Genomic DNA, 19,363 nt, shown 5'->3' on the forward strand with positions numbered 1-19,363 from the left:
CTGATCGGTTGGTAAGGTGTATGAGTCTAGCAGCAGTCGCTGATCAGTTGGTAAGGTGTATGAGTCTAGCGGCAGTCACTGATCGGTTGGTAAGGTGTATGAGTCTAGCAGCAGTCACTGATCCGTTGGTAAGGTGTATGAGTCTAGCGGCAGTCTCTGATCGGTTGGTAAGGTGTATGAGTCTAGCGGCAGTCGCTGATTGGTTAGTAAGGTGTATGAGTCTAGCGGCAGTCTCTGATCGGTTGGTAAGGTGTATGAGTCTAGCGGCAGTCTCTGATCCGTTGGTGATGTGTATGAGTCTAGCGGCAGTCGCTGATCGGTTGGTAAGGTGTATGAGTCTAGCAGCATTCGCTGATCGGTTGGTAAGGTGTATGAGTCTAGCAGCAGTCGCTGATCGGTTGGTAAGGTGTAGGAGTCTAGCGGCATTTCCTGATCGGTCGGTAAGGTGTATGAGTCTAGCAGCAGTTGCTGATCGGTTGGTAAGGTGTATGAGTCTAGCGGCAGTCTCTGATCGGTTGGTAAGGTGTATGAGTCTAGCAGCAGTCACTGATCCGTTGGTAAGGTGTATGAGTCTAGCGGCAGTCTCTGATCGGTTGGTAAGGTGTATGAGTCTAGCGGCAGTCGCTGATTGGTTGGTAAGGTGTATGAGTCTAGCAGCAGTCACTGATCGGTTGGTAAGGTGTATGAGTCTAGCGGCAGTCACTGATCCGTTGGTAAGGTGTATGAGTCTAGCAGCAGCCTCTGATCGGTTGGAAAGGTGTATGAGTCTAGCGGCAGTCTCTGATCGGTTGGTGATGTGTATGAGTCTAGCGGCAGTCGCTGATCGGTTGGTAAGGTGTATGAGTCTAGCAGCAGTCGCTGATCGGTTAGTAAGGTGTATGAGTCTAGCAGCAGTCGCTGATCGGTTGGTAAGGTGTATGAGTCTAGCAGCAGTCGCTGATCGGTTGGTAAGGTGTATGAGTCTAGCAGCAGTCGCTGATCGGTAGGTAAGGTGTATGAGACTAGCGGCATTTCCTGATCGGTCGGTAAGGTGTATGAGTCTAGCAGCAGTCACTGATCGGTTGGTAAGGTGTATGAGTCTAGCAGCAGTCGCTGATCGGTCGGTAAGGTGTATGAGTCTAGCGGCAGTTCCTGATCAGTCGTTAAGGTGTATGAGTCTAGCAGCAGTCCCTGATCGGTCGGTAAGGTGTATGAGTCTAGCAACAGTCTCTGATCGGTTGGTAAGGTGTATGAGTCTAGCAGCAGTCTCTGATCGGTTGGTAAGGTGTATGAGTCTAGCAGCAGTCTCTGATCGGTTGGTAAGGTGTATGAGTCTAGCAGCAGTCCCTGATCGGTCGGTAAGGTGTATGAGTCTAGCAGCAGTTGCTGATCGGTTGGTAAGGTGTATGAGTCTAGCGGCAGTCTCTGATTGGTTGGTAAGGTGTATGAGTCTAGCGGCAGTCTCTGATCGGTTGGTAAGGTGTATGAGTCTAGCAGCAGTCACTGATCCGTTGGTAAGGTGTATGAGTCTAGCGGCAGTCGCTGATCGGTTGGTAAGGTGTATGAGTCTAGCGGCAGTCGCTGATTGGTTGGTAAGGTGTATGAGTCTAGCAGCAGTCACTGATCGGTTGGTAAGGTGTATGAGTCTAGCGGCAGTCGCTGATCGGTTAGTAAGGTGTATGAGTCTAGCGGCAGTCTCTGATCGGTTGGTGATGTGTATGAGTCTAGCGGCAGTCGCTGATCGGTTGGTAAGGTGTATGAGTCTAGCGGCAGTCGCTGATCGGTTGGTAAGGTGTATGAGTCTAGCAGCAGTCGCTGATCGGTTGGTAAGGTGTAGGAGTCTAGCAGCAGTCGCTGATCGGTAGGTAAGGTGTATGAGTCTAGCGGCATTTCCTGATCGGTCGGTAAGGTATATGAGTCTAGCAGCAGTCTCTGATCGGTTGGTAAGGTGTATGAGTCTAGCGGCAGTCGCTGATTGGTTGGTAAGGTGTATGAGTCTAGCGGCAGTCTCTGATCGGTTGGTAAGGTGTATGAGTCTAGCGGCAGTCTCTGATCGGTTGGTGATGTGTATGAGTCTAGCGGCAGTCGCTGATCGGTTGGTAAGGTGTATGAGTCTAGCAGCAGTCGCTGATCGGTCGGTAAGGTGTATGAGTCTAGCAACAGTCTCTGATCGGTTGGTAAGGTGTATGAGTCTAGCAGCAGTCTCTGATCGGTTGGTAAGGTGTATGAGTCTAGCAGCAGTCTCTGATCGGTTGGTAAGGTGTATGAGTCTAGCAGCAGTCCTTGATCGGTCGGTAAGGTGTATGAGTCTAGCAGCAGTTGCTGATCGGTTGGTAAGGTGTATGAGTCTAGCGGCAGTCTCTGATCGGTTGGTAAGGTGTATGAGTCTAGCAGCAGTCAATGATCCGTTGGTAAGGTGTATGAGTCTAGCGGCAGTCGCTGATCGGTTGGTAAGGTGTATGAGTCTAGCGGCAGTCACTGATCGGTTGGTAAGGTGTATGAGTCTAGCGGCAGTCGCTGATCGGTTAGTAAGGTGTATGAGTCTAGCGGCAGTCTCTGATCGGTTGGTGATGTGTATGAGTCTAGCGGCAGTCGCTGATCGGTTGGTAAGGTGTATGAGTCTAGCGGCAGTCGCTGATCGGTTGGTAAGGTGTATGAGTCTAGCAGCAGTCGCTGATCGGTTGGTAAGGTGTAGGAGTCTAGCAGCAGTCGCTGATCGGTAGGTAAGGTGTATGAGTCTAGCGGCATTTCCTGATCGGTCGGTAAGGTATATGAGTCTAGCAGCAGTCTCTGATCGGTTGGTAAGGTGTATGAGTCTAGCGGCAGTCTCTGATCGGTTGGTAAGGTGTATGAGTCTAGCGGCAGTCTCTGATCGGTTGGTGATGTGTATGAGTCTAGCGGCAGTCTCTGATCGGTTGGTGATGTGTATGAGTCTAGCGGCAGTCGCTGATCGGTTGGTAAGGTGTATGAGTCTAGCAGCATTCGCTGATCGGTTGGTAAGGTGTATGAGTCTAGCAGCAGTCGCTGATCGGTTGCTAAGGTGTATGAGTCTAGCGGCATTTCCTGATCGGTCGGTAAGGTGTATGAGTCTAGCAGCAGTCACTGATCGGTTGGTAAGGTGTATGAGTCTAGCAGCAGTCGCTGATCGGTTGGTAAGGTGTATGAGTCTAGCAGCAGTCTCTGATCGGTTGGAAAGGTGTATGAGTCTAGCGGCAGTCGCTGATCGGTTGGTAAGGTGTATGAGTCTAGCGGCAGTCTCTGATCGGTTGGTAAGGTGTATGAGTCTAGCGGCAGTCTCTGATCCGTTGGTGATGTGTATGAGTCTAGCGGCAGTCGCTGATCGGTTGGTAAGGTGTATGAGTCTAGCAGCATTCGCTGATCGGTTGGTAAGGTGTATGAGTCTAGCAGCAGTCGCTGATCGGTTGGTAAGGTGTATGAGTCTAGCGGCATTTCCTGATCGGTCGGTAAGGTGTATGAGTCTAGCAGCAGTCACTGATCGGTTGGTAAGGTGTATGAGTCTAGCGGCAGTCGCTGATCAGTTGGTAAGGTGTATGAGTCTAGCAACAGTCTCTGATCGGTTGGTAAGGTGTATGAGTCTAGCAGCAGTCGCTGATCGGTTGGTAAGGTGTATGAGTCTAGCAGCAGTCTCTGATCGGTTGGTAAGGTGTATGAGTCTAGCAGCAGTCTCTGATCGGTTGGTAAGGTGTATGAGTCTAGCAGCAGTCTCTGATCGGTTGGTAAGGTGTATGAGTCTAGCAGCAGTCCCTGATCGGTCGGTAAGGTGTATGAGTCTAGCAGCAGTCCCTGATCGGTTGGTAAGGTGTATGAGTCTAGCAGCAGTCAATGATCCGTTGGTAAGGTGTATGAGTCTAGCGGCAGTCACTGATCGGTTGGTAAGGTGTATGAGTCTAGCAGCATTTCCTGATCGGTCGGTAAGGTGTATGAGTCTAGCAGCAGTCTCTGATCGGTTGGTAAGGTGTATGAGTCTAGCGGCAGTCGCTGATTGGTTGGTAAGGTGTATGAGTCTAGCGGCAGTCTCTGATCGGTTGGTAAGGTGTATGAGTCTAGCGGCAGTCTCTGATCGGTTGGTGATGTGTATGAGTCTAGCGGCAGTCGCTGATCGGTTGGTAAGGTGTATGAGTCTAGCAGCATTCGCTGATCGGTTGGTAAGGTGTATGAGTCTAGCAGCAGTCGCTGATCGGTTGGTAAGGTGTATGAGTCTAGCGGCATTTCCTGATCGGTCGGTAAGGTGTATGAGTCTAGCAGCAGTCACTGATCGGTTGGTAAGGTGTATGAGTCTAGCAGCAGTCTCTGATCGGTTGGAAAGGTGTATGAGTCTAGCGGCAGTCGCTGATCAGTTGGTAAGGTGTATGAGTCTAGCGGCAGTCACTGATCGGTTGGTAAGGTGTATGAGTCTAGCAGCAGTCACTGATCCGTTGGTAAGGTGTATGAGTCTAGCGGCAGTCTCTGATCGGTTGGTAAGGTGTATGAGTCTAGCGGCAGTCGCTGATTGGTTAGTAAGGTGTATGAGTCTAGCGGCAGTCTCTGATCGGTTGGTAAGGTGTATGAGTCTAGCGGCAGTCTCTGATCCGTTGGTGATGTGTATGAGTCTAGCGGCAGTCGCTGATCGGTTGGTAAGGTGTATGAGTCTAGCAGCATTCGCTGATCGGTTGGTAAGGTGTATGAGTCTAGCAGCAGTCGCTGATCGGTTGGTAAGGTGTAGGAGTCTAGCGGCATTTCCTGATCGGTCGGTAAGGTGTATGAGTCTAGCAGCAGTTGCTGATCGGTTGGTAAGGTGTATGAGTCTAGCGGCAGTCTCTGATCGGTTGGTAAGGTGTATGAGTCTAGCAGCAGTCACTGATCCGTTGGTAAGGTGTATGAGTCTAGCGGCAGTCTCTGATCGGTTGGTAAGGTGTATGAGTCTAGCGGCAGTCGCTGATTGGTTGGTAAGGTGTATGAGTCTAGCAGCAGTCACTGATCGGTTGGTAAGGTGTATGAGTCTAGCGGCAGTCACTGATCCGTTGGTAAGGTGTATGAGTCTAGCAGCAGCCTCTGATCGGTTGGAAAGGTGTATGAGTCTAGCGGCAGTCTCTGATCGGTTGGTGATGTGTATGAGTCTAGCGGCAGTCGCTGATCGGTTGGTAAGGTGTATGAGTCTAGCAGCAGTCGCTGATCGGTTAGTAAGGTGTATGAGTCTAGCAGCAGTCGCTGATCGGTTGGTAAGGTGTATGAGTCTAGCAGCAGTCGCTGATCGGTTGGTAAGGTGTATGAGTCTAGCAGCAGTCGCTGATCGGTAGGTAAGGTGTATGAGACTAGCGGCATTTCCTGATCGGTCGGTAAGGTGTATGAGTCTAGCAGCAGTCACTGATCGGTTGGTAAGGTGTATGAGTCTAGCAGCAGTCGCTGATCGGTCGGTAAGGTGTATGAGTCTAGCGGCAGTTCCTGATCAGTCGTTAAGGTGTATGAGTCTAGCAGCAGTCCCTGATCGGTCGGTAAGGTGTATGAGTCTAGCAACAGTCTCTGATCGGTTGGTAAGGTGTATGAGTCTAGCAGCAGTCTCTGATCGGTTGGTAAGGTGTATGAGTCTAGCAGCAGTCTCTGATCGGTTGGTAAGGTGTATGAGTCTAGCAGCAGTCCCTGATCGGTCGGTAAGGTGTATGAGTCTAGCAGCAGTTGCTGATCGGTTGGTAAGGTGTATGAGTCTAGCGGCAGTCTCTGATTGGTTGGTAAGGTGTATGAGTCTAGCGGCAGTCTCTGATCGGTTGGTAAGGTGTATGAGTCTAGCAGCAGTCACTGATCCGTTGGTAAGGTGTATGAGTCTAGCGGCAGTCGCTGATCGGTTGGTAAGGTGTATGAGTCTAGCGGCAGTCGCTGATTGGTTGGTAAGGTGTATGAGTCTAGCAGCAGTCACTGATCGGTTGGTAAGGTGTATGAGTCTAGCGGCAGTCGCTGATCGGTTAGTAAGGTGTATGAGTCTAGCGGCAGTCTCTGATCGGTTGGTGATGTGTATGAGTCTAGCGGCAGTCGCTGATCGGTTGGTAAGGTGTATGAGTCTAGCGGCAGTCGCTGATCGGTTGGTAAGGTGTATGAGTCTAGCAGCAGTCGCTGATCGGTTGGTAAGGTGTAGGAGTCTAGCAGCAGTCGCTGATCGGTAGGTAAGGTGTATGAGTCTAGCGGCATTTCCTGATCGGTCGGTAAGGTATATGAGTCTAGCAGCAGTCTCTGATCGGTTGGTAAGGTGTATGAGTCTAGCGGCAGTCGCTGATTGGTTGGTAAGGTGTATGAGTCTAGCGGCAGTCTCTGATCGGTTGGTAAGGTGTATGAGTCTAGCGGCAGTCTCTGATCGGTTGGTGATGTGTATGAGTCTAGCGGCAGTCGCTGATCGGTTGGTAAGGTGTATGAGTCTAGCAGCAGTCGCTGATCGGTCGGTAAGGTGTATGAGTCTAGCAACAGTCTCTGATCGGTTGGTAAGGTGTATGAGTCTAGCAGCAGTCTCTGATCGGTTGGTAAGGTGTATGAGTCTAGCAGCAGTCTCTGATCGGTTGGTAAGGTGTATGAGTCTAGCAGCAGTCCCTGATCGGTCGGTAAGGTGTATGAGTCTAGCAGCAGTTGCTGATCGGTTGGTAAGGTGTATGAGTCTAGCGGCAGTCTCTGATCGGTTGGTAAGGTGTATGAGTCTAGCAGCAGTCAATGATCCGTTGGTAAGGTGTATGAGTCTAGCGGCAGTCGCTGATCGGTTGGTAAGGTGTATGAGTCTAGCGGCAGTCGCTGATTGGTTGGTAAGGTGTATGAGTCTAGCAGCAGTCACTGATCGGTTGGTAAGGTGTATGAGTCTAGCGGCAGTCGCTGATCGGTTAGTAAGGTGTATGAGTCTAGCGGCAGTCTCTGATCGGTTGGTGATGTGTATGAGTCTAGCGGCAGTCGCTGATCGGTTGGTAAGGTGTATGAGTCTAGCGGCAGTCGCTGATCGGTTGGTAAGGTGTATGAGTCTAGCAGCAGTCGCTGATCGGTTGGTAAGGTGTAGGAGTCTAGCAGCAGTCGCTGATCGGTAGGTAAGGTGTATGAGTCTAGCGGCATTTCCTGATCGGTCGGTAAGGTATATGAGTCTAGCAGCAGTCTCTGATCGGTTGGTAAGGTGTATGAGTCTAGCGGCAGTCTCTGATCGGTTGGTAAGGTGTATGAGTCTAGCGGCAGTCTCTGATCGGTTGGTGATGTGTATGAGTCTAGCGGCAGTCTCTGATCGGTTGGTGATGTGTATGAGTCTAGCGGCAGTCGCTGATCGGTTGGTAAGGTGTATGAGTCTAGCAGCATTCGCTGATCGGTTGGTAAGGTGTATGAGTCTAGCAGCAGTCGCTGATCGGTTGCTAAGGTGTATGAGTCTAGCGGCATTTCCTGATCGGTCGGTAAGGTGTATGAGTCTAGCAGCAGTCACTGATCGGTTGGTAAGGTGTATGAGTCTAGCAGCAGTCGCTGATCGGTTGGTAAGGTGTATGAGTCTAGCAGCAGTCTCTGATCGGTTGGAAAGGTGTATGAGTCTAGCGGCAGTCGCTGATCGGTTGGTAAGGTGTATGAGTCTAGCGGCAGTCTCTGATCGGTTGGTAAGGTGTATGAGTCTAGCGGCAGTCTCTGATCCGTTGGTGATGTGTATGAGTCTAGCGGCAGTCGCTGATCGGTTGGTAAGGTGTATGAGTCTAGCAGCATTCGCTGATCGGTTGGTAAGGTGTATGAGTCTAGCAGCAGTCGCTGATCGGTTGGTAAGGTGTATGAGTCTAGCGGCATTTCCTGATCGGTCGGTAAGGTGTATGAGTCTAGCAGCAGTCACTGATCGGTTGGTAAGGTGTATGAGTCTAGCGGCAGTCGCTGATCAGTTGGTAAGGTGTATGAGTCTAGCAACAGTCTCTGATCGGTTGGTAAGGTGTATGAGTCTAGCAGCAGTCTCTGATCGGTTGGTAAGGTGTATGAGTCTAGCAGCAGTCTCTGATCGGTTGGTAAGGTGTATGAGTCTAGCAGCAGTCCCTGATCGGTCGGTAAGGTGTATGAGTCTAGCAGCAGTCCCTGATCGGTTGGTAAGGTGTATGAGTCTAGCAGCAGTCAATGATCCGTTGGTAAGGTGTATGAGTCTAGCGGCAGTCACTGATCGGTTGGTAAGGTGTATGAGTCTAGCAGCATTTCCTGATCGGTCGGTAAGGTGTATGAGTCTAGCAGCAGTCTCTGATCGGTTGGTAAGGTGTATGAGTCTAGCGGCAGTCGCTGATTGGTTGGTAAGGTGTATGAGTCTAGCGGCAGTCTCTGATCGGTTGGTAAGGTGTATGAGTCTAGCGGCAGTCTCTGATCGGTTGGTGATGTGTATGAGTCTAGCGGCAGTCGCTGATCGGTTGGTAAGGTGTATGAGTCTAGCAGCATTCGCTGATCGGTTGGTAAGGTGTATGAGTCTAGCAGCAGTCGCTGATCGGTTGGTAAGGTGTATGAGTCTAGCGGCATTTCCTGATCGGTCGGTAAGGTGTATGAGTCTAGCAGCAGTCACTGATCGGTTGGTAAGGTGTATGAGTCTAGCAGCAGTCGCTGATCGGTTGGTAAGGTGTATGAGTCTAGCAGCAGTCTCTGATCGGTTGGAAAGGTGTATGAGTCTAGCGGCAGTCGCTGATCGGTTGGTAAGGTGTATGAGTCTAGCAGCAGTCGCTGATCAGTTGGTAAGGTGTATGAGTCTAGCGGCAGTCACTGATCGGTTGGTAAGGTGTATGAGTCTAGCAGCAGTCACTGATCCGTTGGTAAGGTGTATGAGTCTAGCGGCAGTCTCTGATCGGTTGGTAAGGTGTATGAGTCTAGCGGCAGTCGCTGATTGGTTAGTAAGGTGTATGAGTCTAGCGGCAGTCTCTGATCGGTTGGTAAGGTGTATGAGTCTAGCGGCAGTCTCTGATCCGTTGGTGATGTGTATGAGTCTAGCGGCAGTCGCTGATCGGTTGGTAAGGTGTATGAGTCTAGCAGCATTCGCTGATCGGTTGGTAAGGTGTATGAGTCTAGCAGCAGTCGCTGATCGGTTGGTAAGGTGTAGGAGTCTAGCGGCATTTCCTGATCGGTCGGTAAGGTGTATGAGTCTAGCAGCAGTTGCTGATCGGTTGGTAAGGTGTATGAGTCTAGCGGCAGTCTCTGATCGGTTGGTAAGGTGTATGAGTCTAGCAGCAGTCACTGATCCGTTGGTAAGGTGTATGAGTCTAGCGGCAGTCTCTGATCGGTTGGTAAGGTGTATGAGTCTAGCGGCAGTCGCTGATTGGTTGGTAAGGTGTATGAGTCTAGCAGCAGTCACTGATCGGTTGGTAAGGTGTATGAGTCTAGCGGCAGTCGCTGATCGGTTAGTAAGGTGTATGAGTCTAGCGGCAGTCTCTGATCGGTTGGTGATGTGTATGAGTCTAGCGGCAGTCGCTGATCGGTTGGTAAGGTGTATGAGTCTAGCGGCAGTCGCTGATCGGTTGGTAAGGTGTATGAGTCTAGCAGCAGTCGCTGATCGGTTGGTAAGGTGTAGGAGTCTAGCAGCAGTCGCTGATCGGTAGGTAAGGTGTATGAGTCTAGCGGCATTTCCTGATCGGTCGGTAAGGTGTATGAGTCTAGCAGCAGTCTCTGATCGGTTGGTAAGGTGTATGAGTCTAGCGGCAGTCGCTGATTGGTTGGTAAGGTGTATGAGTCTAGCGGCAGTCTCTGATCGGTTGGTAAGGTGTATGAGTCTAGCGGCAGTCTCTGATCGGTTGGTGATGTGTATGAGTCTAGCGGCAGTCGCTGATCGGTTGGTAAGGTGTATGAGTCTAGCAGCATTCGCTGATCGGTTGGTAAGGTGTATGAGTCTAGCAGCAGTCGCTGATCGGTTGGTAAGGTGTATGAGTCTAGCGGCATTTCCTGATCGGTCGGTAAGGTATATGAGTCTAGCAGCAGTCACTGATCGGTTGGTAAGGTGTATGAGTCTAGCAGCAGTCGCTGATCGGTTGGTAAGGTGTATGAGTCTAGCAGCAGTCTCTGATCGGTTGGAAAGGTGTATGAGTCTAGCGGCAGTCGCTGATCGGTTGGTAAGGTGTATGAGTCTAGCAGCAGTCGCTGATCAGTTGGTAAGGTGTATGAGTCTAGCAGCAGTCACTGATCCGTTGGTAAGGTGTATGAGTCTAGCGGCAGTCTCTGATCGGTTGGTAAGGTGTATGAGTCTAGCGGCAGTCTCTGATCGGTTGGTAAGGTGTATGAGTCTAGCGGCAGTCGCTGATTGGTTAGTAAGGTGTATGAGTCTAGCGGCAGTCTCTGATCGGTTGGTAAGGTGTATGAGTCTAGCGGCAGTCGCTGATCGGTTGGTAAGGTGTATGAGTCTAGCAGCATTCGCTGATCGGTTGGTAAGGTGTATGAGTCTAGCAGCAGTCGCTGATCGGTTGGTAAGGTGTATGAGTCTAGCAGCAGTCGCTGATCGGTTGGTAAGGTGTATGAGTCTAGCGGCATTTCCTGATCGGTCGGTAAGGTGTATGAGTCTAGCAGCAGTCACTGATCGGTTGGTTAGGTGTATGAGTCTAGCGGCAGTCGCTGATCAGTTGGTAAGGTGTATGAGTCTAGCAGCAGTCGCTGATCAGTTGGTAAGGTGTATGAGTCTAGCGACAGTCACTGATCGGTTGGTAAGGTGTATTAGTCTAGCAGCAGTCGCTGATCGGTTGGTAAGGTGTATGAGTCTAGCAGCAGTCTCTTATCGGTTGGAAAGGTGTATGAGTCTAGCGGCAGTCGCTGATCGGTTGGTATGGTGTATGAGTCTAGCAGCAGTCGCTGATCAGTTGGTAAGGTGTAGGAGTCTGGCAGCAGTCGCTGATCGGTTGGTAAGCTGTATGAGTCTAGCGGCAGTCTCTGATCCGTTGGTGATGTGTATGAGTCTAGCGGCAGTCGCTGATCGGTTGGTAAGGTGTATGAGTCTAGCGGCAGTCGCTGATCAGTTGGTAAGGTGTATGAGTCTAGCAGCAGTCGCTGATCCGTTGGTGATGTGTATGAGTCTAGCGGCAGTCGCTGATCGGTTGGTAAGGTGTATGAGTCTAGCAGCATTCGCTGATCGGTTGGTAAGGTGTATGAGTCTAGCAGCAGTCGCTGATCGGTTGGTAAGGTGTATGAGTCTAGCAGCAGTCGCTGATCGGTTGGTAAGGTGTATGAGTCTAGCGGCATTTCCTGATCGGTCGGTAAGGTGTATGAGTCTAGCAGCAGTCACTGATCGGTTGGTTAGGTGTATGAGTCTAGCGGCAGTCGCTGATCAGTTGGTAAGGTGTATGAGTCTAGCAGCAGTCGCTGATCAGTTGGTAAGGTGTATGAGTCTAGCGGCAGTCACTGATCGGTTGGTAAGGTGTATTAGTCTATCAGCAGTCGCTGATCGGTTGGTAAGGTGTATGAGTCTAGCAGCAGTCTCTGATCGGTTGGAAAGGTGTATGAGTCTAGCGGCAGTCGCTGATCGGTTGGTAAGGTGTATGAGTCTAGCAGCAGTCGCTGATCAGTTGGTAAGGTGTAGGAGTCTGGCAGCAGTCGCTGATCGGTTGGTAAGCTGTATGAGTCTAGCAGCAGTCTCTGATCGGTTGGAAAGGTGTATGAGTCTAGCGGCAGTCGCTGATCGGTTGGTAAGGTGTATGAGTCTAGCAGCAGTCGCTGATCAGTTGGTAAGGTGTAGGAGTCTGGCAGCAGTCGCTGATCGGTTGGTAAGGTGTATGAGTCTAGCAGCAGTCGCTGATCAGTTGGTAAGGTGTAGGAGTCTGGCAGCAGTCGCTGATCGGTTGGTAAGGTGTATGAGTCTAGCAGCAGTCGCTGATCAGTTGGTAAGGTGTATGAGTCTAGCGGCAGTCCCTGATTGGTAGGTAAGGTGTATGAGTCTAGCAGCAGTCACTGATCAGTTGGTAAGGTGTATGAGTCTAGCGGCAGTCACTGATCGGTTGGTAAGGTGTATGAGTCTAGCGGCAGTCACTGATTGGTTGGTAAGGTGGATGAGTCTAGCGGCAGTCACTGATCGGTTGGTAAGGTGGATGAGTCTAGCGGCAGTCACTGATCGGTGGGTAAGGTGTATGAGTCTAGCAGCAGTCGCTGATCGGTTGGTAAGGTGTATGAGTCTAGCAGCAGTCACTGATCGGTTGGTAAGGTGGATGAGTCTAGCAGCAGTCGCTGATCAGTTGGTAAGGTGTAGGAGTCTGGCAGCAGTCGCTGATCGGTTGGTAAGGTGTATGAGTCTAGCAGCAGTCGCTGATCAGTTGGTAAGGTGTATGAGTCTAGCGGCAGTCCCTGATTGGTAGGTAAGGTGTATGAGTCTAGCAGCAGTCACTGATCAGTTGGTAAGGTGTATGAGTCTAGCGGCAGTCACTGATCGGTTGGTAAGGTGTATGAGTCTAGCGGCAGTCACTGATTGGTTGGTAAGGTGGATGAGTCTAGCGGCAGTCACTGATCGGTTGGTAAGGTGGATGAGTCTAGCGGCAGTCACTGATCGGTGGGTAAGGTGTATGAGTCTAGCAGCAGTCGCTGATCGGTTGGTAAGGTGTATGAGTCTAGCAGCAGTCACTGATCGGTTGGTAAGGTGGATGAGTCTAGCAGCAGTCGCTGATCGGTTGGTAAGGTGTATGAGTCTAGCGGCAGTCGCTGATCGGTTGGTAAGGTGTATGAGTCTAGCAGCAGCATTCATAATAGACTGAGGGGGGGATAGCCTGTGTAACGGTAGACCAGTGTGGAGGGAGTTGCAGTAATGGAGGCGGGATATAACCAAGGCATGGATAAGTTGTTTTGTGCTGTCATTGGTCAGGAAGGGGCGGATTTTGGAAATGTTCCGGAGGTTGAAGTGGCAGGATTTAGCCAGTGAGTGGATGTGGGGCCCAAAGGAGAGGTCAGAGTCTAGGATTACACCTAGCACCCTGGTATGAGGGGAAGGACCAATAGTTGTGCTGTTGATCTTGATGGTAAAGTCGCGAGCTGGGGATCGGGGGGAGATAATATTACAGCTTAGTTTTGGAAAGATTGAGTCTAGGGTAGTGAAGTGACATCCATGCTGATATGTCGCTCAGTAGATTTGTGATACGGGAGGAGATTGAGGGGGTGAGCTGGGGAGTGGAGACATAGATCTGGGTGTCATCAGCATAGAGGTGGTATTGGAAGCCATGGGAGGTTATCAGATGGCCCAGGGAGGAGGTATAGAGAGAGAAAAGGAGGGGCCCAAGAACAGAATCTTGGGGTACCCAACAGAAAGGAGAAGAGGAGCGGAGGAGGAGGAGTTGTATGTGACACTGAAAGTGCGCTGAGAAAGGTAAGAGGAGAACCAGGAGAGAGCAGAGTCATGGAGGCCAATGGAGTGGAGTGTACTGAGGAGGAGCGGGTGGTGCACTGTGTCAATCTATAGTCACTCGATTCTGAAGAACAGCTTTACGGGTTCCTTGGAGGTCGGGCAACAGTTCCTGCAAAGCCATAGAAGTACGATTCAGACTTTTATCCATACTACATGCTAAAGGATTAACAGTTCTACTAACATTTATAGGGAACGTTGATCCCGGGAATATCCGATTGCCTCTCCGGGGATCAGTGAGGAATTTTTTCCCCTGCAGGAGCAGATTGGATCGTGCTTTGCTGGGGTTTTTTTTTCCCTTCCTCTGGATCAGCTGTGGGTGTCGGATTATAACTTTTTTTTGTTAATGGTTGAACTGGATGGACTTTTGTCTTTTTTCAGCCAGACTAACTATGTAACTATGTCCTTGTGTTATATAATGGTAATGCTGGTCCTCCTACAATAGATCCAACTAAACTAGTGTATTCAGCTTTGGAAAGCAGTGTAATGTCTGATATACAATCTTCTGATCCAATCTCGGTCCTCCTTCTTGATCTTAGATCCTTCTCCATAGCTTTAGGATGCTCAGGCAATATCATACTCAGACGGCTCCAAGTACAAGGCCCTCCAGTAATATTCCTGGAATATATGAATATGTGGGATTTCCACAAGAAAACAACCATCCTAAAGGTAGTGTGACCTGTGACTGTGGCTGGGCTGTGATAGAACATGATGACAGCTCATTGGGTTATGTACTGAACTACATGTTCTATTAGACGTACAGAAAATCCTGTCCTGAGGAGATCGGGTTGTGTGATGTGGGCCATATGGAAATCTGAGATCCCAACTCCGGGGAATCTCTTCAGAATCACATGTCATATTGTAACACATCTCCTGGGGGAACATTCAACGTTTTCATACCAGTCATATATTCCCAGCCTTTATATGGACCTGGACAGTTCTGACAGTCCTCATACAATGACATAGATGGTCCATCATCCATTCTTACATCAGTATCATTAGTCATTACTCTGAAAATGTCCAACAAAACCGAGGTTGGGGTGGGAATGGCCATCAAACATGTAGTTAAATGATCGGCAGCATCTCTGACAGATGGAAATTGGGAACATTCATCACTCTCCTTGCCATATAAACACAGACATTCTCTGCTTGATTTACTCCCCCCTGGTAAGGTGACCCCCATGTTGTGGACATGTGGCCTGGTATGGATCAGGAGGGGGGACACACTACAGCCCCCCCCTCTGCACTCTGTATGGTGGGCTGTATATGATATACTGCTGACCCCCGCACTATGCGCCGTTATTGAAGGGTGTGAGGTGTCACCGAGGAGCAATGTTCTATATTGAAGTTTGCCGTCATTGCACCGACACACACAATAGTTTTTGTTCAATAAATGTTTTATTATAATTTTACATTTAATAAGATTGAAGCATAAAAATCAGGAAACAGTAAAGGAAGAAATCCGATTGGTCAGGAAGATCCCTTGTCTGGAATGTGGGGGCGGAGTCATTATTATTGGTGTACAAACTAACAAACTAATCTTCAGGTCCAAAATTAGCATTTTAACATTTGTGCAGAAACAGCTCTGGCAGTGAGAGGGTTAATGTGGGCTAGATGGGATCCCTCTGCTGGGGTGACATTAGAGCTCCCCCTAGCTGCAGCCTGGTAATAACATTGCTGGGAGGTCTATTCATTTCTCTGCTCCATACTTCCCGTCTTTATAGAAACGTCTCCTGACATTTGGGGGTCTATTCATAGAATGTTTGTATAGCAATTCCCTCAGTGAGAGTTCATGTCCATTCCTCCTGTGTGAATGGGGGAACCAATGTTATTAGGATCACATCTGAGCTGCTGGAATGTCTTCCATTGATGGAAAATACATTGAAAACTTCTTCTCCTGATATCAATGGCCGACCCGGTCCCACACTTCATCCATGTCTTTGGGGGCCTTTGATCTCCTTATGAACTGTTTCTTCCATGATGAAGATCAGCCATGGAGTATATCTGAGGTGTATATCAGGGTGTGCTTCTTCCCCACATGAGAGCTGGGATGTCCAGCAACATTCATCTAGAAGACATTTCCCGCACTCAAGGCACTAATACACCTCCAGGGTTGTGTGGGACCCCTGATGTACAGGAAGACAGGACTTCAGTGAGGAACATTTCCCTCTCAGGGCAGGAAAGTGGCTTCTTCCTCGTGTGACATCTCTGATGAATGCAAAGATTTGACTTCACTGAAAAACATTTCCCGCACTCAAGACAGGAACACGGATCTCTTCCATGTGAGATCTCTGATGTCTGTTAAGATTGGACTTCTGTGAAAAACATTTCCCGCACTCATGACAGGAATACGGCTTTTCCCCCGTGTGAGATCTCTGATGACTGGAAAGATGAGACTTCTGTGAAAAACATTTCCCACACTCTGGACAGGAATATGGCTTCTCCCCCGTGTGATATCTCTGATGTTTGTAAAGATCGGACTTTCGTGAAAAGCATTTCCCGCACTCAAGACAGGAATATGGCTTCTCTCCTGTGTGAGTTATTTTATGCACATTAAGATGGGATTTAAAATGGAAACCCTTCCCGCACTCAGGACAGGAATACGGCTTTTCTCCTGTGTGAGATCTTTTATGTACATTAAGATGGAATTTAGAAAAGAAAATCTTCCCACACTCAGTACAGGAGAACCTCTTCCCTGTTGGAAGGCCGGCCCGGTCCCGCACAGTCTGAGGTTCCTCAGGATACGAGGAATCCGATGGTCCATCTACACTGGGTGGTGCCGGATGGACATTGGAGGGAGCCGGGTTTTCTCCTGGACTATACTGTGTGATGTCCTCATCTTCTACTTTCCAGTCTGGAGACAAAGTGAGACAATCCTCGGAGGTTTTCCTCATCTCCCGGCCATGGACTAAAATACAAAGACAAAGAGGATTACTAGACAGGAGCTGATTGGTTCCCCCAACCAGGACTCCACCCACATCAGGCAGCTTGGTCTCTGAGGAGCTTACAATTCCACCCTCAAGGGAACTAGGAAATGGCTCCTCTGATCTCCTACCAGGTCATTTCTTTATTCATGGACCTTAGTCAGAGAGTGAGGAAACAACCAGAACTGTCTTTTATAGGAGGGACAGTGATGAGGGGATTATAGGACGAGAGTCCCCACCCCCTCTATCACTCATCGCCATCTTCCCAACACAAGAAGTACTGCACTTCCTTATTTAGTCCATGATTTAGTCATGAAGAACAGCGGGGCTGAGCCCCACCAGAGGTCAGAGAGTGAGGATGGGGGGAGAACAACCAAGATGAAGACTGGACTGATCCTGAAGACCACCATCATTGGGGTATTGACTCCTCCCTCATTATCACTTTCTGTTTAAGGGTCCAAAGTTGGAGGATGTTATCACATTATTATCACCATGTAAAAGTCTGTGCTCCAATCACATCATCCGATATAAAATGTCCAGCTGGGAGGAAATGGGGGGAACAAAAGAGAATCTATATTATGTGTATATATAGCAGTGGGGGGAGAGCAGAAGTCAGGAGTATGTAATGTACAACATAGAGTATATAGTGCAGGGGTCAGGAGTATGTAATGTACAACATAGAGTATATAGTGCAGGGGTCAGGAGTATGTAATGTACAACAGAGTATATAGTGCAGGGGTCAGGAGTATGTAATGTACAACAGAGAGTATATCGTGTATTTAGTGTTCATGACCCACCTGTGCTGATCTCTGTAGGAGTGTCCTCCTCTATAAATGTCCCCGTTATTCCATCCTCCTCCATAGACTGCTGATCATCCCTCACATACGCCTCTTCTTCTTCTGCTTTTATCTCAACTTTTATATTTATCAGATCTTCACCCTAAACCAAGAAAATTAGAAATTTCACATAATATATAAATATAAGCTCACATGAAAAATACAAATATTATCTCTACAAGTCCATGTTCTAGATTCCCCATCCCACCAACCTTGTAATAGTGAGGGATGGTGTGACCTTCCTGTGTGGAATCCCGGGAATACAGAGGACGGGGACATCTCTCTGGGGGGTTCCTGGTATTAGGTGGCTCCATCATATCCTTGTGTCCTTCTGAAAACTCCTCCATCACTCCATACTCCTCATCCTCCTCTTTATACTCTTTTTTAACATCAATATTATCATCCCCGAGGATTCCACTCTGAAAGATATAATAAAACATTCATTGTAACAAACATGCTGTGTATAAATCACAACTACCAATAATTGTCATCATCTACCTGATGATGGTGAGGGATGGTGTGACCTTCCTGTGTGGAATCCCGGGAATACAGAGGACGGGAACATCTCTCTGGTGGGTTCCTGTAGCTGGATGACTCCACCATGGTGTCCTGGTACAGATCTTTGTGTTCTTTTAGAAGATCTGACTCCTCCATCCCCCCATCCTCATCCTCCTCCTCTTTCATCTCTCCTTTAACCTCAACTTTAGGATCTCTCAGGTCTCCACTCTGAATATATAATAAAAATGACATCAATGGTAACAATGCAGAGAATGTACAGATCCTAATGATACTGATAATGATCAGTGATTGGAGAATGTCCCAGAATTCCCAGCACCGCTCACCTCTCCTGTCAGCAGCTCCATCATCTTCTTGGTGACTTCTAGAATCTTCTGCATGTTGTGTCTCTCAGGGTTTAGGGAGTCACATGGAGGCACTGTGATGGTCATATGATCACCTGACTTCAGAGGAGGAAATCTCTGCATTGAGGAACCAATAGGAATATCATGTTAGAATCCCAGAATCCTCCTCACCTCTCCGGTCAGGTCTGTGTTTATTAATAGAGATGAGAGTGATGTCATGTGACCTCCCAGAATCCTCCTCACCTCTCCGGTCAGGTCTGTGTTTTATTAATAGAGATGAGAGTGATGTCATGTGACCTCCCAGAATCCTCCTCACCTCTCCGGTCAGGTCTGTGTTTTAATAATAGAGATGAGAGTGATGTCATGTGACATCCCAGAATCCTCCTCACCTCTCCGGTCAGGTCTGTATTTTATTAATAGAGATAAGAGTGATGTCATGTGACCTCCCAGAATGCTCCTCACCTCTCCAGTCAGCAGGTAGATGATCTCCAGGGTGAGGTTTAGTATCTTCTCAGTCATGTGACTCCGGTCCCCCTCCATCCTCATTGGTGCCATCATGTGATCTATACAGGTCTCCTTGTAGACGGATAACTTTGGGAAATGAAAGTAAGAATGATTTGGATGGTATTGGTCACACAATAATAGGATGTGGATGTGAGGGGGGAATAGGAGGGTTGCTGGACATTGAAGAACTACTCCCCCCATGGGAAGACATTTTGTTTGGGCTGTTTAGTGTTTACTACAATTTTGAGGTCCGGGGCCCCTTTTCTCTGTTGGGTTTGTTTGGTCTCTGAACTGGTTTTGATGAGTATTAGATCTGCAGACAAGGAATGATAAATCTGATCCTTCCTATGACTAGTTTGCTCTGAGGCAGTGCTGTGAGGTCAATGTCGGCTCATCATGCAGGGATGGTCACTTTACATCACCTGACGCCCGGGACATGTAGTTCTGGGGGCCGGGCAAGTATTGTGTTTAATCTTTATCCCTGCTGAGGGCAAGCCGCAGGGCTCTCCTTTCAGGTGCCAGCCTCTGCTACCCCGTGTGTGTGAACCTCTCCTGTACCTACTATGCTTCTCTGGCTCTGCTTGCCCATCTGTGGGCACAGTTCAGCGGGTGCCGGAGGGTAGAGGGGACAGATGTCAGGGCTCTGTCCTTGGCAGAGGTGTTAGGAGACCTGGCACCCCTGCCAATACCTTGCATGGCTGCAGAAGTTCACATTGGCTCAAATTTGGTGGCAAACGGCCTTTATAAGGAAGCCCTGCACTACTCTCAAGTGCTGGTTGATCTTTGGCTCCCCAGTACCTTGTTCCTGTTCTACTGTTATTTCCTGTTCCTGTGCTACTGTGATTTCCTGTTACTGACTCGGCTTGCTCCTGGACCTGTCTTCTCTGCTTAAACCCTGACCTGACCTCGGCTGGCTAACAGATATTCTCTCTTGCTCCTCTGTGCCTG

General features: G+C 49.1%; 1 protein-coding gene across 1 annotated transcript in view; it reads right to left on the minus strand.

The window, feature by feature from the left end:
* The window catches only part of LOC149468100 (uncharacterized), a 109,003-nt gene extending 91,349 nt beyond the window's left edge, over window positions 1–17,654 (minus strand). The window contains exon 1 of the mRNA XM_089670669.1: window positions 17,550–17,654. Within this exon, the coding sequence (XP_089526795.1) occupies window positions 17,550–17,654 (105 nt within the window). The remainder of the gene's footprint in view (window positions 1–17,549) is intronic.
* Window positions 17,655–19,363: the final 1,709 nt, after the last annotated feature.

The sequence above is a fragment of the Staurois parvus genome, unplaced genomic scaffold, assembly GCF_062004578.1.
Source record: "Staurois parvus isolate SC_StPar_1 unplaced genomic scaffold, SC_StPar_1.0 ptg000092l, whole genome shotgun sequence".
In the NCBI taxonomy this organism is placed as follows: Eukaryota; Metazoa; Chordata; class Amphibia; order Anura; family Ranidae; genus Staurois; species Staurois parvus.